This window comes from Gallus gallus, chromosome Z (assembly GCF_016699485.2).
Source record: "Gallus gallus isolate bGalGal1 chromosome Z, bGalGal1.mat.broiler.GRCg7b, whole genome shotgun sequence".
Lineage (NCBI taxonomy): Eukaryota > Metazoa > Chordata > Aves > Galliformes > Phasianidae > Gallus > Gallus gallus.
The window spans coordinates 12,515,623-12,538,666 of NC_052572.1; the positions used below are offsets into that span (position 1 = coordinate 12,515,623).

General features: G+C 40.3%; 1 protein-coding gene across 2 annotated transcripts in view; it reads left to right on the forward strand.

Annotated features, from left to right (window-relative positions):
* EGFLAM (EGF like, fibronectin type III and laminin G domains) overlaps positions 1 to 23,044 on the forward strand; it is a 73,290-nt gene that overhangs the window by 44,169 nt on the left and 6,077 nt on the right. The window contains exons 11-20 of one of the 2 annotated variants that reach the window (XM_425019.8): positions 863 to 963; positions 1,993 to 2,137; positions 4,659 to 4,848; positions 8,164 to 8,289; positions 9,033 to 9,276; positions 14,518 to 14,629; positions 16,312 to 16,428; positions 18,917 to 19,097; positions 21,010 to 21,033; positions 22,783 to 22,861. In XM_425019.8, the coding sequence (XP_425019.5) occupies positions 863 to 963; positions 1,993 to 2,137; positions 4,659 to 4,848; positions 8,164 to 8,289; positions 9,033 to 9,276; positions 14,518 to 14,629; positions 16,312 to 16,428; positions 18,917 to 19,097; positions 21,010 to 21,033; positions 22,783 to 22,861 (1,319 nt within the window). The remainder of the gene's footprint in view (positions 1 to 862; positions 964 to 1,992; positions 2,138 to 4,658; positions 4,849 to 8,163; positions 8,290 to 9,032; positions 9,277 to 14,517; positions 14,630 to 16,311; positions 16,429 to 18,916; positions 19,098 to 21,009; positions 21,034 to 22,782; positions 22,862 to 23,044) is intronic. The other variant, XM_004937200.5, reaches the window with a different exon arrangement.

A 23,044-nucleotide genomic window follows, 5' to 3' on the forward strand; every position in this document is an offset into this window, starting at 1 on the left:
CTTAAGGATCACTGAGCTCCAACCCCATATTGTCATACTGTGGACAACAGAATACTAACTTTGCTTCAGTACAGTTTATAATGCAACTGTGTTGAGCCTATATATAAGCTTCATCCCTAAAGATCTGTCTTCATGTTCAAGGAATGCAAACTACTTGGGTAATCTAGATACAATGTTTGTGTCCATTATTGACCAAATTAGGACAGAGCTGATAGGGCTGCCTGAAGAGAAGGCAGCGTTTGTAGATGAGGTCTTGTTTATATCCCATGCAAGGCAGCCTGGCCAGCATCTCAGCTCAGGTACAAGCCTGTTGTGGAGCAGTAGTGACCTGTTGCCTCATGTGGTGATCTAACACTCTTCTGGCAATTTGTCAACTCAAATTGTAGGATGGCTGTGAAAAGCCACTGCATCTGCTGCTATGGACATAAGGATAAATCTTGCCTGCCCAGGTTGTTTGGCTTGAAAAGCATCAGATTCTCTGAAGGTGTGAAGTAGGGTGTGTATATTCATGTGTGGCAAGTCTCATGTCTCTACACTTAACAGGCTTGCTAGGATGTCCTTGCTAGACTCTACTCAGAGGTTTTGTATGGGACATGTCTGACAGCTTCTAAATCCTTTCTAGCTGTTGGTAGATCTGATAGTGTCACTCTGTTTATGGAAGAGATATTCTTAATATCTTAATAAACCATTTAAGCATTAAAACAATGTGTCCTAGGCTCTTCTTAGGCAGGATTCATAATTGATTGACCATGTTTTTACAAGTTAGCTCCTTTTCTGGAGGAAATTCCCCCAGTACTACTTACATTTATCTGTCGCTGTGAGGCTTAGTCATTGATTTTTCGTGTTAATGCTTTCATTCCAGGCTGAATCAGAAGATGGTTTGCTACTCTACTGTGGGGAAAATGAACATGGCCGTGGTGATTTTATGTCACTGGCAATCATCCGACGGAGCATCCAGTTCAGGTAAAAGATTGATTTCCAGTAGGCCCATCTCCACTCTAAATCTGATGTAAAGAGAAGAGGACATTGCTACCTTCTGGGACACTTTAGGTGATGAATAACTGTCCTGACTTTGACTTCTGTCCTATGCAGTGCACAGAATGGGTAGTATTGCCTCACTGTACAGTTCCTACATATTTTCTTCTCTAATCCTTATTCAGTGTGTGAACATGTGCCCTACTGAACTAATTGTATTCAGACCTCGGTGTAAAAGTAGAATGATCAGTTTTCTTAGGGGCAGCGCATACTCAGTGTTTTTGCCTCACAGCAAAAGGAGTTGCAGATCATATAGCGCAGTAAAGGTTATCAGGCCAGCAAGGGGCCTGGAGCTTTCATTCCATATTCCTTGTTTGGAAGGAAGATGCAGTTTTTTTGTATGATGAGGGAGCACGTTTCTTGTATTGCCATTGATATGAATTCTCAAGGGACTCCTTATTTGGAAGCCTGAGCCCTTAGAAAGTGGGGAAAACTGAAGTGGGTCTTGCTAAAGATTTGTTTCTGTTCACCTCCTGCACTGAAAAGCAGTCAGAGAAAATGGCATGTGTTGTGCATGGTCAGCTTCACAGAGACTCTACTGGAGGTCTCCTTGTCAATCTGCACTGGAAGACTTGAGTTTCGTATGGAGCCCCAGAGTTATTAATACAGTGCTACCTTTTGCCAGGCAGACAGCAAAATTCCCAAGATAAATTACTGTGATACCAGGAACTCAGATTGTAATACCTTGTGTCTTGAAACAACTTCAGCTGTGAAAAAGGTTTGCAATGCACTTTGTATAGCTGAAAAATGCAAAACCTTCTCCATGAGAGATAATACAACTTGAAACCTGGAACAGATCATACTTAGACCTTCTGTCTAATTTTCCTGTTGCCTGTTAGTATGTACTGAGAAACAGAGATGTTCCCAGAAGACAAGGGAATATTCAGAAGTGTAAAAATGTTCAGTATTTGCTTGGTGAGAAATTGTCACCCTGTTCTCTCTGTCTACAACTACCAGGTTTAACTGTGGCACTGGAGTTGCAGTCATAACAAGTGAAAACAAAATCAAACTGGGGAATTGGCACAGCATCACGCTCTTCAGAGATGGGCTGAATGGTTGGCTCAGGATGGATAATGATGCTCCAGTTACAGGAAAATCTCAGGTAGGTAGTCTGCAACTGCACCTCGACCTAGGACTCTCTCAATATTGTGATGACTTTTTTCTTGCCAGTAGAAGTCTGATCAGATTTGAAAGGTTCACTTTTCATCATCAGTTTTGGAGCATTTAGCGTGAACCAGGATCAATGCACAAATTACCTTCCTACATGCATAGTCTAGAATTCATGTAGATAGATGTCCCAGTGCTGAACCCCATCCAGGTTATCCTACCATGCTCCCTCCTTGCCCTGCAACCAACTCCTGCACTTCTTTCATCTTTCATAACAAGTTGCTCTGAGAAATTTGCCAGGTTTTACAGCTGCTGGCTCTGTTAGTTTCTTTTTCAAGTCTCAGCTTTTCCACTTTCTCAACTAGAACAGATTGCTCATATGTGTGTTTGTATATAGTTATGTACAATATACATATGGCCACACAAGATTTGTATAGTAGAGTATAAATAAATGTATACTATGGACATAGATTTAAGCACTATAATGGAGATAGACATTCTGCCCTGACTTATAGCACTACCAACGGTCTCATATGAGACCACCAGGATAAAATATAATGCAGGAAATTGTCTTGATTTTCCCATCTCTTACCGAATCAGAAAAGAGAAATAAAATGAAGACAGGGGAAAAAAAAAAAAAAAAAAAAGACAATTGCAAATTGGTTTGGATGTCTTTCCTCTTCCTTTTGATAATGACTATTAGCTTGCCATCCCTGGCACTGAAAAAGGGACTTCATGTATATTATTGCTTTACACTTTCACGTTCAGGCTCTGAAAGAAAAAAAACTCTCAAGAACTAGAGTGATAGGAAGGGGATGAGGCTTGTCAGCTTAAATGCTGTGTGCTTGGAGCCTAATGGCAAGAACTTCTGTTTCACATAGCGTGATCATCAGCTGAAAATGACAGAGGAGAAGGATTTTAGTGTCTGTCATGTGTCACTATGTGTTACCAGTGCTCCAAGGCCATGTAAAAGGCAAATGTGATTCAGAGTGAATCAGGAGATGTGTCCTGTAGAGGCTTATGCTGTTGCACAGAATTTTGGTGAGACTGTGTCTGGCTACCTGTACATAAGACAAGTTGAAGAGGAAGACATGCAAAGAAGGAGGATTGTAGTCCACAGAGTCTGTCACCAGAATTGTTTCATAGTGGACTCACACTTTTCTAACTGCATCTACACCAGAAAAATAGTCAATTGCTCCAGGTGCTGCTCTCCACCAGAACTTGTGGCTCTGACATTGTTGTTGCTCCCGTGATTCCTCCTGGTGTCAGCAAATGAAAGTCATGTCTGACCTGGTTCTTTGGAGAGGTTAGAGAGTTCCCATAAGATGTGGAACATGACAGATCCGTGCAGGAGAACATCAAGGGCTGTGGGAGCTGGCAATTAGTGGAGGAGAGCAGGAGAATTGTGTGCCCACAGCCCTGCAAAATGTCAACCTATGAAACCCTGAGAATAGAAGAAATCTCTGTAACTACTCTGTAACTACCGGCTCCGCATGAATTATTTCACTCTGCTGAAATCCAGATCCATTTGACGTGTTTCTGCAGTATACTGTGCAGCAGATGCTCACAGACTCAATAACCTTGGCTTACTTAGCCTGGCAAAACATAGTCCGTGGGGACAGGATTTATTGTCATAAATACCATGGAGACTGGGCAGGACTGAAAAGTCCAGAAAGTGTCTGGGCTAATGATCAGCTCTCAAGACACACTAGGTAAAATCTAGCCACAAATAAAAGCAGGAATTTAAATGTTTTATTCCAAAGGTCACAGATGTTTTGAAACAGCTTCTGAGTAGGAAGCAAAAGAAATATTTTGATTGAATTTTGAAAAGAATTATGACTCAGTTGCCCACATTATGGAGGGGTTTAAATTAATGATAAAAAAAAAATAGTTTAGGCTTTTTTATTCCTTCCTATGCATTGCACTAGTGTGAGTAAACTTATATGTGTAGGTTTCCATAGGTAGGTTGAGGTCAAGTAATAAAAGATCAGGAGTAAATTTAGTGCTGGTAAAGTGGGCAGAATCCCCCTGAAGTTGTAGCACTTGTCAGATTATGTCTTGTCTTGGTTTTTGCTGTTATCTTTTTTCATTTTATTGTTATTCAACTCTCAGCATTTGCTGGGTTCTGTCCAAATGGCAGCACCATGTTGGTCTGTGTCCCCCAGGGCTGAGTTGAGAAGACAAGTAATCTTGGCAAAAACAAAGGAAGAAATTGCAGCAAAAGACAGATATTCAGAAAGCTCCGTTAGAACACAGTGATTTTCAAACTTTTTATTTTGTGTTAAGTAGCTCATGTTATCATGATGGATGCGGGTGCAAAAAGGAACATATTTTAAGTGTTATTCAATTATAGATAGAGCAGGGGAGTAAGCAATGAAAAGGACATCAATGAGCAGCCTGTATATCCGCTGGGGCAATTCTTCATGGAGAAAAAATTGATTACCTACAGTGTGGCTTAATTAGTTACCCTGTATTATGTCTGTTCTACATTAAGTTGTGTTTTGTTTTCCCTTTAGGGCCAATATAGTAAAATTACCTTCCGGACTCCCTTCTATGTTGGCGGTGCCCCCAGCGTGTATTGGCTGGTCAGAGCTGCAGGCACCAACCGTGGATTTCAGGGCTGTGTTCAGTTGCTCAGTGTTAATGGGAAAATGATTGATATGAGACCCTGGCCGTTAGGGAAAGCTCTCAGTGGTGCTGATGTTGGTAAGTGTAACAGTGTGCAGTCTTTAATCAGTGCTAAACCACCCACCAGTTTTTTTGTTTGTTTGTTTGTTTGTTTTGGCCTGAAGAAAAATTGAGCAGTCATATAGGTTTGAGAGGGGGGAAGGTCTGATTTCAGTTTTTGGCATGATATTTCTCTGTGATTTTATGTATTGCTGTAGCTGGGTCTGTTATAGGAGGCTTTTGCCAAACTGTCCATGTAAATATCAATCAAATATACCCCAAACCCTTGTAGATGTAGTTGTCCAACACCATGGTAAAACCAATTCCCACAGACAAGCAGGAAACTCAGTGTTTTTGATGTAGTTATTTCTGCACTAGTTTTTTTGCCAGCATCTTCTAGGCTACCTTTCCATGCCGCTGACTGACATAGTCATGAGCAGAAATCAATAGAATGCATGCTGTGTTTGTGCAAAGCACTATGGACACAACAAAATGTGTTTTGCCTACAGGCATCATTTCACTTCTCCAAAGCAACACAATAATCTTTCAGATCCACAGCAGTGCTGTGGCCATTAAAAGGACCTTTCCCATGAAAATTGTTTACTGTTGAGGCAAATAGGCTTTTCTGTCAACCATCCATTGTTTTCAGTCCCAAGATTGCAATATTAAAAATATACATATATATCCATTCTTTCAATAGCTCTGGAGGGTGGTGGTATAACACTACCTCCCCTTCACAGAAGAAAAGATGGTGAAGTAGGGAAGTTAATTAACTAGTCCTGTCTTCTACTTATATTTAGTAATTTCTACTTCATCCACGTAATGGACAATCAGAAAACAACAAAATCCTTGCTTTAATGGCATCCTAGACTAAACAATTTAAGTGGAAGGGTAACCCCAGGTCAGAAAACAAGTGATGAAGGCAGGAAATAGATCCCATATCATTGAATGGTCTGTGCCGTGCTTCATCCACAAAGTCATCTTTCTTCTCTTCTATAGCTTTGCATTTAGCTTCTCAAGAAGGAAGTGATCAATGAGAAACTTCCTAACAATCGCCCTGTATTCTCTAGATAACATGACTGAACTGTGCTACACAGGAGGAGAACAGAGCAGCCCAAGAAATAGATACTAAAAGAATAAGGCTTTGGAAGCAGAGAGTAATTTCATGATAGAGTGAGAATCTATGGAATTTATATAGATAGATGAAAACCCTGCTGAAGTTCTCCAAGTCCTAATCTCTGTTGCCCCTTGTGATGCATCTGGCTTCATTCCCATCTAGGAATGCTTCACATACCACTGCATTATCAACATCACTGAAAATAAATGCTGGGATCTGCCATGTGTGACTCAAAACTTAGTGATAGAGCCCTACTGTCCTTACATGGCTGCACACTCCTATATGATACTGTGCCAGGAGAGATTTGCAAGCAATATATGATGCATTAATCTTAAAATAAATAAATTTCAAGTGAACTCTACTGAGGTTTAGGGATGGCTTTTGCTAGCCTGTCTTTTGTTTCTTTTTCTTTAGTACAGTGTATAAATCATGAATGCTGTGATTTATAGACCACAGCACTGAGGTCAGGCAGGAGAGGGGCCACCCGTCCTCCATGCAGGACTAGCTGCCAGCACATGATGCTGTGAGAGCAGCCTGGCTGTACATACCATGACTGCTGCAGCTCAAACTGGCTCTCAAACCAGAGAGCCAACAGCTTGTCTCACCACTGCTGCTATCTTCCTTCTTTCCTGGTACTTAAAAATTCCACTTAATTTTGGTCCTTTTGAAAATACTACCAGCACTGTTAGTACAGCAGATACAGTGAAGATGAGCATTGCTTGAGTTTCCTAGTTATGCCTCAGACTTGATAAATTTCTAGTTGTCCCACATCTTGGCTCAGTTTCCCATCCATAAAACCAAGCTGATACTGCTTGTTTCTGTCTCCATTGCAAAAAGTGAGGAGTACATGAGAGATCTCTCAGACCAGATAGCTCTTGTAGCCAGTGAGAAATTCATCATAGGCATGCAGAGGACCTTCAGGAAAGGTGCAGGTTGTCATTTTAAAACATTCTCTGTCTTGTAATAAACTTGAACATAAGATTTGTATATAAAATAATTTATTTAAACCCTGTAAAAGTGACCTTTTAAGTTCCAATGGAATACAATTAGGTGAAAAGCAGTGATAAGATTTCCATTTTCCTCCTGCCCCATTTCACTGTGGTCATTGTAACACAGCTCAGAAGGGGAAATGATGGTTAAATGAGCATCCCACAGCTGGGTGTGGAGCAGCCATTTCAAAGGGTAATTGTCTCATTCCATGCAGAAGGAGAAATTGTTTCTTTCCAGTGTGCTTTAGTTATGCTCCTTGGTTGAACCCTGAGGCCCTGCCTAGTGAGTGCTGCACTCAGGCCTCGGTGTAAGAGGACATGTGCCAGATAGGCCCACATTGTCAACATTGCCTGAGCATACCTGTGTCATCTCAGGGTTGATATCTCAGCATGGCTTAAAGTCTGTGTGCTGTTTGTAGTTTGCCATAAATGCTTTGCACCTCCAAATGACATGCTTACACTTCTGTAACACGCATGTATTATATTGACTTTCTTAATGTTTAAGAACAATTTGTTACTACCAGAGGGAAATGTGCGTGCAGAAACTAAAGTAAAGGAAAAAATAACATCAGCCCACACTTCATTAGATGTACACGTGACCATTGAATAACCCAGCTTCACATACAGCTCTTCTAAGAGGGAAAAAAAGCAAATTATTTATTGTGGAGCATAACTCCAGGAAAAAGAATTAATCTAGGTATTTCAAGTGATGAGCTGATAGAGTAGAAACAGTTATTAAAAAGCCCATATGCTGATGAAATGGATTCCTTTTAAGATAGACAAGAGGGCTGACAACCTCATTTTAGTTTATAAGATTAACTGGTGATGATTAACACCTCCCAGGCTTACCAAGGCACAAATTTACTGTGAACAAAGAAGCACTTACAGTAATTGAAATAAAACAAATCACAGTGCTTCTAAACAATCTAGACAGTTTTCAATTAACACTTAAGAGAAAACAAAGATAGGAGTGAGGGTGGAAGAAAAGTATTCTGGGGTATGATTGGAAAGCTTGACTATCATGATTGGCTAAAGAGGGCTTATTTCTGCTAATTTTAAGGTTTCTCCCTGGTCTGGTACAAAGCCAGTGCTAAAAACAAGCTACTTTGAACTATATGCAGTTTGACAAATGGGGGAAGAATCTGGGTTGGAGAGCAAATTGCATTGGTTAGTTGCAATAACCAACGACTAAATAAATCTTCTTTGACAAACTTCTCTGATAAATCATTGCTGTGGTGCTGTATTTAGGTGAGTGCAGCAGTGGAATCTGTGATGAGGCATCCTGCATCAACAGTGGTACTTGCACTGCAAGCAAAGCAGACTCATACATTTGCCTTTGCCCTCTTGGATTTAAAGGTCACCACTGTGAAGAAGGTGAGAGGGTACTGGGTTGCCTGCATTTCTTTTTGTTATTTAGTGTTCAGAGTGTTTTCCAAATAGTGACATCCAAGGATGTCTTATGTTATTACACTGATAGAAGACAAGTACACTATTACGTCATCTTACTAAAATCACACTTTGAAATCCTGCCCCACATTCAGTCTGAAGCTACATCCAATCTCCATTTAATCAGGGATCCTGAAACTTATCTTCTTATTTAAATTAACTATTTAAATTAACTACAATTAAGCTTCTCAAACTCACTTTTCAGCTCCACAGCTGCACAATCACCCTAAAGAAATCCGCACTTTTGTTTTAGCAAGCATCAGTTGTGTATTCTAAATATAAAGTACCAAATATCAATTTTATGTTGAAATTGCAGAGATGAAAATAACTAGTTATGAAATTTAATGTTTGGAATGTAGTTTTTCATGATACCATCCATTGCTTACTACTTTGAAAATCACTGCAGTAAATCTCTACAGAGATGAATTAATTACAGTAAAGCACACAATTTTCGAATACATATAGCATCCTTGGGAGAAAGAGAGATTAAGGAGATAAGTGATGCTGGTTATGATAGAAAATATTTCTAATTTTCATGATGAAATTCTTCAGTTGTTTCCATTTATGTTAGCTTTAAGCACAAAATAAAGGGAACTGATACTGTTTGGTAGGTTAGTCACTCCCTTATGTTCGAGCCTCAAGTGACCCACTTGTGTATTCTGGATTTCCAGCAATCACCTTGGCCATACCTCAGTTCAACGAATCCTTAAGATCATTTGCTAGCACACCCTGGCCCTTGGAACCACAGAACTATCTTTCCTTCATGGAGTTTGAGATGACATTTCGTCCAGATTTAGAGACTGGTGTCCTTTTGTACAGCTACGACACAAACAGCAAGGACTTCCTCTCCATCAACATGGTGGCTGGTTACGTGGAGTTCAGATTTGATTGCGGCTCAGGAACGGCTGTCATCAGGTACAACCTCATTTCTTGTATTTCCCTTCCAACAATGCCACAGATCATTCCCAGGAGAGGAGTGAGTTGGAAAGAGGAATATCATATAATGAAGTATGGGAGCCCGTCTGTCTCTAGCGCCTGCTTCCTCTAAGAAGGCACAGAAGCACTACCATTGTACTTAAAGGGACATCATCTTCCTTTGTTTCAAAGCCTTCTCAGTGTTACCAAATCATGTCCCTATCTTACTGCAGATGTTATTTTTCTTTCTGTATGTCACTGCAGAAATTCCTTTCTTAACTCCATACATTGTGCCACGGGTAATTAGGGCATTGATAAATGTTTATACGTGTTTCTAGACACAGAATTGTACTGCAGCACTCTTGTGATTATCATCCTCCCTGATCTCCTGCCTAATTCCAGGCAGTCAGTACTGGGCTGGAGGTGTCACAACAAGATACAGCTCCAGGTCCCCTCTTTCACATAGTGCTGTTTCTTGGGGGATCTAAGAGTAATACCCAGTTTACCTAGCAGTCTTAAAGATTACTGTCTGATTTACATGAGTCACCCAGGCTCCCAGACAAAGAGTGTCTGAGAGTGATTCATCCCATCCAGAAATAAAAGCCTAGGACAGGAGCAATGAGATGCCTCAAAAAGGGCTTTTCTTTGTGTGTAAATGGGTGCCCAGTCCTTGTATAGTTGCTCCCAGTGTGTGTAGAAAAGGCAGTGAGCTGAACAGAGGCATTCAGTACTTTGGCTGTAGTGCCAGAGGCTACCAGTTTGACCAGACTGACATAATCTATAGAAATAATCTATGTGAAGCTTTTGAAAGACATACACAGTGCCTGCAAGTCTATATCATGTCTTTCCTGTGGATGCCAAGAATTATGGCCATACTGCAATTAAGAGGAATACGCTGATTTTCCACTGCATGAAGACTAATACAAAAAATAATCACTGAGATTATAAACTGAAAGATGAAATATCATTAGGACTAATGCAAAATAATGCATAATACCAACAATTCAGACGTGTAGAGATGCAGTTAGTGTTGTCAGATAGAGGGGTATTCTAGAGTTATCATGGATAGTCCTGTGCAACCAACAGCTAGCTGCTTTGAGACAAATACAAAAATGCAATTAGAATGCAGAGAGTTCTTAGGAATTAAATAAAGAACAATGCCTTTGCAAAAATTCATGATGCACACTGTCTTGAAAACTTCCTGCAGCTGTAGTCACTTAATTTCAGAAGAAATCGGCAGAATTTAAAAAAGAAGAATAGTGTTGATATCCAGGGAAGGGAAAGAAACCATTTCCACAAGTGCAGAAGGTCCCTTCAAAGAGATTGATGGAAGTACAAGTAAGATTTTGAAATGGTGAATGACACGGAGATGAACAAAAAATGATTATTCTGCATTTTTTATTTGCATGGGAATTAGAAGAATCCCAGTGAAACTGCAAAACAAATAGTAACAAGTATAGAAAATAAGACTTTTTTTTTCCCCAGACAGCACACAAATAAGTTGTGGAAACTAATCGTCACTGCATGTTTCAGATGCCAGAACTATAAATAGGTTCAGAAAAAAAAAACTTAGATAAATCCAAAGAAAGATCCATTGAGGGAGATCAAACACAGTTGTACGGATGCAGCCTTCAACTCAGGAAATTGCTAAATAACATGTTGCCAGAAGCTTGGAGGATATATCAAGGAAAGTATCGTTCCAAATTTGCCCAGTTCTTTTCTCTGGACAAACTGTCAGAAATATCTTATGTCAAAGACCTTTGCTCGAACCCCAAGTGGCTCTTACAGTAGCCTTCAATTTCTTTCTGATTACAGCTGTCTAATTCCTCTTACTGGTAACCACAGTACTTTAAAGTAGATATCATTCCCCCCCCCCCCCCCCCCCCCCAAGAATACTGCAGTGCCTTGGATTAAAGTTTAGCCAAGATGTATGGGGCTTGTAAAATGTGCTGAGAGCCACAAGCTTGTGCCTAAGGTTGGAAACTTCCCCTTTCTGATGGAAAGCACAAGAGAGAGCAGCACGCCAATTAACACTGAATTGAGTGCTGGAGGAATTAATCTGGTCTTACTGATGGGTAATGGGAGAGATTCCTGAGACTGCTAAGATTAGTTGAAGGCTGCCAGAATTGCTCCACACCTTAGGGAAGCTGTTAAACAATAACTTAGATGCACTTGTATTCAGTGCATGTTGTGTCAATTGCATGGTCAGGCACTCAGATGAGGAAAGGACAAGTTTTAGGTTGGCTGTGCATCATCAGTTTAACAGGTTTTAAGGAGGCACAGCACTGTTGCACAGGGCAATCCTTTTCAGCCTTTAGATGTGATTCAAAACCCGTGGATCCCGGTTCCTCTTATATTCAATTGATTATCATCTTTTCATGGCATTAGCTTCATTTCTGGTGCTGTGACTTCTTTCTCCCTTCCTGTGCCAAAGCACAAAATCTTCAGGCAGGGTAGTTAATTTTCAGCTCAGGCACTGACTGCTTAACCCCAAGTGTCCTAGTGAACTTGCCCTGGCTGATACGCATCAGGTTGCTGTTGTCTTGGTATAATTAGCCTGTACTCAGCTGCCTACTCCAGTCATATCCTCATGGACCATACCGGTGCTCAGCACTGTCTCTGTTTTACATCCTCTTGATGTCATGAGCAACTTGCACGCTGTCATCAGTTATGTCAATTCTTAAGTGAAATATGCATGCCTGCTTAGGCAATGCCATCTTAAAAGTCTGCTTCAGTCTTCATCATAATACTTCTCACCTATATTTTGTCCTACCTTTTATGGAGATATAGGTCTGGTCATCCTCTCTCTTCCACATGACCAGGCTGTTAAATATTAGAATATAACTGGAGCACAACTGTAATGTCTTTGTAATTAAGGATGTGGAAAACTTATTTCAGTGATTCAGAAGCAGTAGTAGGCTTGGGTTTTGCCATAGGTGAGCCAAGTTGGAAGAAGTATAGGGTGTACAAGGTGCTCAGGAGGAAGAAGGACTGCTGAGTGGACAAGTGAAGGCAAAACCAAACCTATTGACCAAGAATTGAGAATTTGCTGTCTCCCATGACCAGGTATTGAAGGATCAAGAATTTTATTGTATGGAGTATTTTCTAGGGTTCAGTTTGCCCAGGAAAAAGTAGTCATTACCCCATCAGCACACAAAGAGTGAGAAGTTCTAGTGCCTGAAGGAAGCACTACAAGTTCATAGCTTTCAAAAACCCTGTGAATCGAAGAAATATGAGGGCTGCTCCAAAAGTGATGTCTCCTATTTTATGATGTTGGTCCACAATATCAGAGGTGGATCTTGGTGGTATGGCAATAGAGACTGAAACTTCCCACCAATATTCCATTTCATGTTGTTGCTGTGTGACAGATGACAGCAAAGGGGAAGTCTGACAAAATGACGTCTGACATGGGAGCATGTATGAAGCACAGGCGTGTCACTGAATTCCCCCAGGTGGAAAAAATGGCACCCTTTGACACTTGCTTTGTATTTCTGGGTACCAAACAGTGGGTACGAGTACAGTGAGGTGATGGGTGGTGCATTTCAGCAGTGGTGACAGTGATGTGAAATGAAAACCACGTTCTAGACAACCATGTACATTTTTACAAGCACATCATGTAGGCTCTTGTTCATTGCTGGTGAAAATGCATAGCTAATGATGGTGAATGTGTTTTAAAATAGCATTTTGTAGCTGTGAATTTTCTCTGTCAAATAGTGTTGTTGTGTTCTTTGTATCTGTTGTACTTCCTGTGGGAGTAAGTTGGAGGCATTTCTTTTGGAGTGACCAATGTATCTTGTGAATCTCAGGTGACAAAACTGTAAGGCTCACTCATCCCTAATTGTAATTGAACCTAGCAGAGCAGATGGACTAGCATGACCCTGAACTTATCAGTAGAGGATATAAAATATACGTAGTGGCTCTTACCTAGGCATCCAAACCCATTGGTTTCTTATTAAATATATATATATACTAAGGTGATGAAATTCTCTTACCTATTGATTTACCCAAAGTAATTAAACACTAAGCACTACCACACAGAAAAAGAGGAAAAGGCATATAGTGTTGCTCAGTGATATGTGTTTTTTCAGGTTCTCTGAAACAACTGTCAAAGTAATTATTGTAAATATCTTCCAAGTAGAAAGAGAGATGAACTTTGAAGAAATCTGAAGGAGCAACATAAATACAATAAAAATATTTCAAATTAATCAGAAATAAAAAAGGAAAGGAACTCTTATTTGCACATTTTCAAACTGATGCATCTTTTTAAAATCATCATTTAAATCAATCTGAAAATATAACACATTATTTTACCTGAAGCAATTTCATATTTATTTATACTTTCTCATAAAGAAAAAGCTAAAAAGTGTTCAAGTATCCCAAATAACACCGTTTCTGATTTTTTTCAGATTGATTGGTGAATGAAACACAGGTTTTCATCACTCCTGAGGGAATGGCTGCAAGTTATCATTTAGACATAAAATGTTTTAACTACTATACTAAATGAAGTTTGAAAATAAGAAACCAGTTTTGTAGAACTTGTGAAGGAAAAAACATTTTTGACCATTAAATACTCTGCTGTTTGAGTTAGAATTGAGCCAATCGATATTCTGAGAACAGTCTTCAAAGACTTGCTTTGAGACTGGTGAATGCTTTACACAACTGGGGATTATTGTTCCTGTCCAGGATTTCATCACATCATTAGGATCATATTTTAGTTACTTCCCCTTAATGTACGGGCTGCTTGTGTGTGTGTGTGTGGATGTCACTGGAACAAAATGCATAAATAGAGCTGATAAGCCAGCACAAAGCACTTCTGTTTTAAAAGAGAAGGGAGGATGTGGGGCTAAACTGAACATTAAATGGGAAATTTTATCTCCAGGCTTATGTCATCATGAAATAAGGATGTATAACTGAGCCAAAAATTTGTATATATGCTTTACAAATGACTGAGCATAAAAAGTAATTTGGAGGTGGATGAAGTGAATTCTGATTATTTAGATGTTTATTTTATAAACAAAAGTAAAGAGATTGTTGTTTGTGGTAAGAATACAATCTTATTTTCCTTTATTGATAGGGCTCAGACATTGTGTTTCTTCCTTGTAGCTAAAGGGAAACTTGATGGATTTTTTTTTTTTTAAGAAAATAATCCCAAGGGAAATTAACTTTTAACATGGCAGTTATTTGAAAATATCAGAAGGACAAAAGTATAAAACACTTAAATCTTTCTTCCTCTTAAAATAGGAGTGAAGAACCTGTCAGTCTGGGTCAGTGGCACGAGCTGCGAGTGTCTCGCACTGCAAAGAATGGTATCCTACAAGTGGACAAACAAAAGCCAGTAGAAGGCATGGCAGAGGTGAGCATATGATATAAGCTGTCATTAATATATATGAATACAGCTGTTAGTTTATAAAATGATCACATGGTAAGCCAACAGGCTGCTGTCAAAGCTCTTAAAAGCTGACAAAAGTACACTTCAGGGACACATTTCCTTAAATAACATTGTCTTCCCTCTGAGTACAAGGATTCTATAAAGGCAGATGAAATCATGGCCTTGCCTGCTTGCACTGTGCAGCTGGACTCACATTTTTGTAAGTTCATTGAAGTTTCTTATGTTCTTTTCTTGGCACTTACTTGTTCTGGCTAAGTATGTTGCACAAACTGTACACCATGAGGTGCAGTATCTGGAGAAGGGTGAAATGAAAAATCTGTGCATGAAGTCCTGTTTTTACCTCTCTCTGAATATTGAGTTGGATAGGTAAGTCAAAAGAAAGTTGTTTCTTTGTCTTATCCTTGCAAAAGCAACTGTTATGGCAGAGTAAGGCCTGCCCCACTCACAGAGGTGACGATTCACATTTTATTCTTCCATCACTGGGAGGTCATAGTGAGTTTTAATAAGGTGAAATCATGCTTTCAAGAAGCCAAGCAGGTTATCTCACTTGAATGTACATACAGAGATACTTCTTTATCCCAAATACCTGAGACCAGAGCTATCTTTTATTATAAAATGTTTTTTTACTTTCCTAATGAAAAGTCTGGCCATAAAACCTGATTCTAAATTCTATTAGAAGAAGAATCTACCTTTTTTCTTTCTTTCTCTCGTTCTTTCTCTCCCTTCCTTCCTTCCTTCCTTCCTTCCTTCCTTCCTTCCTTCCTTCCTTCCTTCCTTCCTTCCTTCCTTCCTTCCTTCCTTCCTTCCTTCCTTCCTTCCTTCCTTCCTTCCTTCCTTCCTTCCTTCCTTCCTTCCGCAGATGAGGAAACCATTTAAAGGAAAGAGTTTTCTTGAAATGTGTAAATCAGTTGAAATTCCAGCTGTCTCTTAAGAAGCAGCTTGAGTAGTAAATGTTCAAGCATAGATGAGATTCCTCTAGAACATGGGTCAAGATGAACATTCGTTTTTTTCTCTAAGTGCTGCAGTGAAGCTGCAGAAGGAGGCTGGCTGGGAGCTGCCAATAAATTAGAATTGGCATTGCATAGTTATCCTGTCCTTACCTGGTAAATGATTCATACTAAGAAACTGATGATCCATCAGGTATCCTGAGCAACTACTTTTAGTAACTAATTCAAACCCAACTTTTCTTCTGTTTTGCTATGGATTTACTTCCCAGTTGTTGGAAATGTTGATTGAGTCTCTGTTGCTTAGACCTTGCCTTGATTTTAGCTTCACAAGCCTCATTTGGGTTCTGTGTACCTCAACCCATTGTGGATAGTTACATGTGCAGACAGCAATCAGAATGTGAGATGAATAAGTAAACAAGGAGAAAAGTAACGTGGTATTGCTTCTGAGCTCTCTTTTGACTATTCCTTCAGTTTTCTCATTTTGAAATGTGGGAGGTTTTTCAGCTAGCTCAATGGGGATAAAGTGAGGGCAGTAAGGAGTGTCCCGTGGTAGCTTTCTTGACGGAGGTGCATGAAGATATGAAGTTAATAAAAGTAATGTGACATTAAATAAGCTATAACATCTAATGTAAGCCAAACCAAAGAAACAAGCATTGCTCCAGCTACTCTGATAAAATGCTATTCCTGTGTTTCTTGCAGGGGGCTTTCACACAGATTAAGTGCAGCTCTGAGATATTTCTTGGTGGAGTCCCCAGTTATGATACAGTGAAGAAGAACTCTGGGATCCTTAGACCCTTCACTGGGAGCATTCAAAAGGTACGTGTCGGAGTAACATGCTGAAGTCATTTATTTCCATCTCCCCATATATCCCATCCAGTGGACTCTTTAGGTGTAAACTTGACCTTATTGCACTGACAATATCCAAAATCACCTTTGGAGCCCAACATGGAATGATTGAACACATATTTCACGACAGAAATTCTTTCTAACTTTAATGGCCAGTAAGTGTTTTCCTAATTAGTTTCTGCACTAAAGAGAGACAAAAGCCATGTGGGAGCAAGTAGAGATAGATGCATAATCCACTTTCTAGATAAGAGTCCTGGAAGTGCTCTTTAACATTGCATACATATATAAATAAATAGAAGAGAGATCCTCAGATACTTCAAGGAATGCACATTGAGATGCTAAACACATCGTAGAGCCAGTACAATAATGAGCAAAGAGATACAAATTTAAGTGGATTCCAGTCCAGCTAGAATAATGTTACACCACCCAACAGTTGCTCTCCCCTCTTCTTTCCCTTCATATGCTTTTATGTGGGGTGTATGAATCACAGAATTGCAGGGATCAGAAGGGACCTCTAGAGATCATTGAGTCCAGCCCCCATGGGAAATATCTTTTTCATTGCTGGCAAACTCTATGCATGACATTCTAGGTTTGCGTAGGTGTAGTCCTCTTCTGGAGAAGATATATATTAATAAAATAATCTGAATATGTACTTGAACGAGATTTCAGGTTGAATTAATATGTGATCTAGCTTAAGCATACTAAAACATACTATTATAATTTGGATAATGCCCCAAAATTGGCCTTGAATCCTATGTATTTAAAATGAGTAAATATTTGCATTAACTTTAATTAATAAATATAAAACCCTGTTAATGCATACCATAATAATTAATCAAGGACAGAAGGATAATTTTAATTCACTGTTAATGGTTTCATCCAACGATCAAGCTCTACCATTTTTCAGTGTCTGTGTCAGTTATTTAGTTGAAGAAATGAAATACAAGAGAACTGAAGGAATCAGTAATAGTGGTGGGAACAGGTCAGTCACACTAATATGTTTGAAAAGGTGAATTGACAAATATTGTGTGATTTGAACAGTCAGGTAGGGAATAAAGAACATAGATCACACTTGCATGATGGGGGACTGTACCCCCATTGATAGCTGACTGATAAGGCATAACCCCCATTGATAAGGCATTGATAATGTTTTAGAAATGTTGAGAATGCACTGTTATTTTTCTTGTGTAGGTGAGACCGTAGATGGGATGTCAGGGGAGAATATTGTCAGCCTCTCAGACACTGGAGACTAGTAATTGACTGCTGTGTTCACACATAGCAGAATTTTGAAGAATGGAATAGAAATAAAGCTGCAAACATCTCTAAGCACTGGAAAACAGGTCAGGTGTAGGAAGGCCTAAGATCTCAGTCTACTTAAGTGACTCAGCTGAGGCTAAGGAATTGACTTTGTTGTGATCTGCTAATTTCTGCATTAGGATGAGATTTCTTCCAGATGATGCAGGAAGAGGCACAGTGAAACAAGGACTGGAAACTGAAGACAATCTAAGTGCAGAAATAACATGCACATTTTAAGAGAGAGAGCATGTTAACTGCTGGCACAATGTAGCTGAAAGTTACAGAAGCTGGAAGGGTGATGGGCTCTTCGCTGGTCGATATTCATGACAGGACTACTGTTGGAGTTGTTTAGTGCTGTATCAGAGAATAAGGTCTTCATGCAATTCCCCGTCCCTAAATAAACCTCCTAAGATATATTGTCTGAGTTAATTGTGATTTGAGTTAATAATTAAAATTCTCACTTCTGACCTTGTTTGTGGAAATACATTTCTTATCTTGATGTAGCTGAGATCAGAAGCTGAATACACAGATGTGGTCTGTGGTATCAGCTGAAATTATACAAGTGTCAGTTTTATTGTAGAACATATGTTGCTGACACATTGGGAAAATCCCAGCATTTAACAATTCTCCTTGGTTTGTACACAGGCAGTTTTGTGAAGTCATTTGGTTTTTCATCTGTTCTTAACTCAAGCTTCTTTCCAGCAAGAAGATGTGCTAGAAAGGAATAGAAAACATGAAAAACAAACTCTTCTACTTAGTGTTCCTGTTCTCAACACTAGTCTCTTGGGGGATTCCTGATCTCAGAGACACTTTTCCTCAGCAGTGCTCATCTGATTTTCCAGTCATAGCTCATGGCTCAGTATTCGGAGGACAGATCAGTAAATCCCACACCACTTCTCTCCATATAGGGGTTGCCTAGTTCTCTGCCATGAAACACAAAAGAAATTTATCTCCAACAGGTCAAAGTGAGCAACAGAATTTGTTGGACCAGTTCCTGGAAAACACTCGGATCCCAAGGAACAGATTGTTGGCCAAGTTTCAAGGATTACCTTTCTTTGAAGTCTTACAGAGAAGTCTTCTGACTAGCAGTGCAACATGAAAAGCTTATAAGAGTTTAATAAGCATTTTTTTCTTCCTCTATTTCTTTCTTTTTAACCTGTAGATTATCTTGAATGACCGAACAATTGATGTGAAACAGGATTTCACTTTTGGAGTCAACCTAGTAAATGCTGCCCACCCCTGTGTGGGCTCTCCATGTGCAAATGGAGGCAGCTGCGTTCCCAAGAAGGACAGCTATGAATGTGACTGTCCCCTGGGATTCGATGGACAGCATTGCCAGAAAGGTAATGATGGCTGCATCTCAGTCTAGAATTGTTTGCAAAAATAGGGAGAGATTTAGCACCTACAATTGTTGCACACATTTCTTGAAATAGAAATCCTGGAGGACGTGGCCCCCTTCGCATTCATGCACGTTCTGTGTACCCAGGGAAGAATTCATTTTGTTATTTAGGAACATCATAACTGTTATCCCAGCAAGGAGCAATAATTCATAGACAGCAGCTTGCTATCAGGTTGCTCGCAGTGCTCAGCATTGAACACCTCATATACCTCCCACCTCCCTGGTTACACAGACCATATAAAGGGGCAATTCCTGGCAACGTCCTTCAGCCAGGGATTATTTTACATTCTGAAGCACAAGGATTGATAACCCTTGTAATTTAATCCTCACTAGTGCTAACGACAAACTCTGTTCTCATATACAGAAAAGACTAATCCTTTTATAGACATGACTACTCTGCAATTTCAGCATCTGTGCAAATCCTGCCGTGGTACAGCAATGGAGACCACCAAGGAGGAAAGCCTGCCCAGGCACATGTAGTTTTTCTTTCCTCAGAACAACTGCAATATTTCACTTCTCAGACTCAGGAAAGCGTTCACATGAAAAACCTTAAATAAAGGAATACATATGATTCCACTAGGTGGAGGTATTTCCCTTCCATCAGGCTTGGTCTTGAAAAATCCCTAGGGAAATGATTCCTGGTGTAACGGCAAACTAAGTTAAAAAGAGCTGAGTGACATTACTGTCTTCACCCACTCTTTCATTTATCACAGGCATAAACATCAAAGTAAAAAATAGTCGTCTTGGTTAAATCATGATGAATAGATTGACCTTTTCTTGCACAGAAAGACAATGTCTTAGAACAAAAACATTTATTAAAAAACAATGCAAGAAACCCCGCCATTTACGTTATTGCGGTCTAGCTAATAGCAGGAGCAGCGTCATTTATCCCAGCTTCTCAGTGGGAAGGAGGAAGAACTGTGATTTTGCTGAGTGCTGTGCTCCTGGCGTCAAGATGGTATCTGCAGCAATCCTAGGTCTCCAGAGTTAGCCAAGGCAAGAGAATGGCTCGCAGCTGGGGCATGTGACTGCCTGTTCACGGATGTGCAGAGAGTGCAGAAAGCCCTCCTCCTGCACCTCTATCCAGGGCAACCCTTATGAACTCAGTGCAAATTTCTCAGAATTGCCATTACCAGTATCTTGTCGGTAGGCTGTAGACAAAGCTAAAGCAGCATGCACATGCATGGACAACACTACTTCAGCACAGGGCTTTGGTTAGTGCACTCAGCCCCTGAGAGAAAGGCTGGCAGTGCAGACTGCATCCAGCTTGCTGTAACTCCAAGCACTGAAAAAAAAACAAAGTGCTCGTGTTGTACTGTGTCTCCTTCTCCAAAGTTATATACATACTTAAAAAACTCAAATGATTTTGATATGAGATACAAGCTGGATGCTGTAGCGGATCATTGGCTGAGAATTCAATAGAGCATTACTGGGGTATTACTGTGATTTATATTTTCTGTCCAAGCTGTGATGAGTATTAAATTTATCTGTACTAGTTAGGTGGAATAGAGCAGTTAACTGTCACTATGCCCTGTGTAGAGCAGATCCCTGCATAAGCCATGGTGAGTTGCTAATACTTGAAAACAGCAGAGAAGTTTGGTGCTTGTCCTACCTAACTGCATCTTTATGTGTTTTGAGCTGGCAAGTAAACATAGTTAGGGTAAAACACTCATGTGTGCTGCCTTCACAGGTGATTATACTTGCCTATGCAAAAAGGAAGTGGGGATTGTGTATGTGCATAAAAGGTGGGCATGAAAGTAGCTGGCCATTGGATGGGAGAAAATTATGCCATAGAAAACTAAAACTAGAATGTTCTTGTTTTGTTTTGTTTTGTTTTTTTTGCTGACTCACTGCAGAGTGTGGAAATTACTGCCTCAACAGTAAGTACTGCAAATGATATGAAAACTGCTCTGTCATTATGTGCCTGTGTCTGCTTTAGCAAACTGGATGCTGGACTGCCATTAGGTCTGGCAATTTTCTATCAATAAGCCAAAACATTTTCTAGCATTATACTGTACTTCCTTCAACCTTGTCCTGTTAATATTTGAAACTGCATCCAGAGCACCTGCCAAGCACAGTGTGGTGGCTGCAGAGCTGCTCCATGTATTTGCAAAGCAGCAGAGCCAGGCAGGTGTTTTGCAGAGGTAGGTGCTCCCTCATGCTGCACGGTAGTTGTTCAGACCTCACTCCTGCTTGAGAGCTTCAGTGCCAACCAACAGCACAGTGATGAGCAGGGACTGAAGGTGTTTGTTATAACATCTTGCCCATCCTACTCCCTTCCATTTGTGAAGATCTTGCATGCATCAAAGTATTGCTTAACTTCACATGGTTTTCTGCAGTTACATACTGTGCAGCAGGTGAAGAGCACACCAAAGAGCAAGCAGAGATAAACACCCATGAGGCTTTACTCTGTAGAGGAAATCACTGTGAGATCAGGAGCAAGGGCTGTGCCCCTTCCCCTGCTGAAGGCAGAAGCAGCGGGGCGGTAGCACCAGCACAGCACATGGTGGAGGCAGAAGGGTGCCTGACATCCTTTGCCCTCTTCCATCATAGTCAAAGGCTGCCCAGTGCAGAAAGCCCCAGACTCAGGGCAGCATCTGGCTGTGCACCGCACATCTCTCACAGTCTTCCAACAGCTCTGGCAGGCTGCGGGCTGTAGTGGTTTCTTTAGACACATTAGGCAGCTTTCCTGATTTCACTATGGATGGAAACAAACATTTGTCACTATCTAAAATGCTCACCCTTGGCACTAAGAGCTCAATTTTGTATTGCTGTTGTTGGCTGCCAGACTACATCAATTGCTTTGTATCTGTGTAACAGTGAGCTCTTAAAGCCCAGCCAGACTCAGTATTGTACAAAGAGAGTGTGTATCCACGCTCTGAAAAGTGTGCAATTTATATGGATGGGATTAGGAATGGGTTGAGGGGATTAGTTCTCAAGGGGAAAATAGGATGAAGTTAGCTATTTCATGGATTTTATTAAATTGGCTTATATTTATGCAATAGGCAGTTATGAGAGCTGAGAAGCTAGCTATAGGTGCCAGCAGGGACTGGGACTGCACAACACAGCTGTGCCAGGGGCTGTCCCTGGCAAGGTGCTGGGGGAGCAGCAGTGAGCAACTCATACCCACCCTCCTGGACAGCACTGCTGTGCATGCTGATTGCATCAGCCAAGAGGCTTTGTACATTCTGTCAGACAGCCTTTGGAATAGTGTCATTTGCTTTCAGTAGGCGTAAAATGATGAAGGACAGCTTGGATGTCCTCCCAGAGCTATCCTCTTCCTGTGGTGCCATCCAGAGGTGCTCGGGCCACCATGGAGAATCAAGGAATGTCATAACAGGGAGTGAAAAAAAACTGCTAAATTTTCCCAGTACTTCATCTTTTCCTGCAGTGATGTTTATGGTGGGGTAATACATTAGGACCTTGGCATAAAGTCAGTAGTTCGACCTGCCTCAGCTACTACCCTTGCATTTACATAGAAACTGGCAGTGCCTTTTTGGAAGCCAGTGTGATCAAGTCCAACTGGGTTCTGGGCCACCTGCTGATGTGGGAGTAAGTCAACAATAACAATCTTTTCTCTTCCTATTTCCACGTCAGCTAACATGCATCATATTTTTAATACTTTTCAGCCATTACAGAAGCAATTGAAATCCCACAGTTCATTGGTCGTAGTTACCTTATATATGATAATCCAGACATCCTGAAAAGGTAATGTATCTCCTGTGAGCTTAAGTGATCATACTGGTTGTTTACTATCATAATATTGGAATACTCATGTGGGAGGCTGTTATTTATCTGAGCATTTTAAGCTACATTTCTCAATTTCTAAATTTTTTGAAAAATATATTTTCTATTAATATGTTTATGAATCAGATCAACTAAGCATCTCGC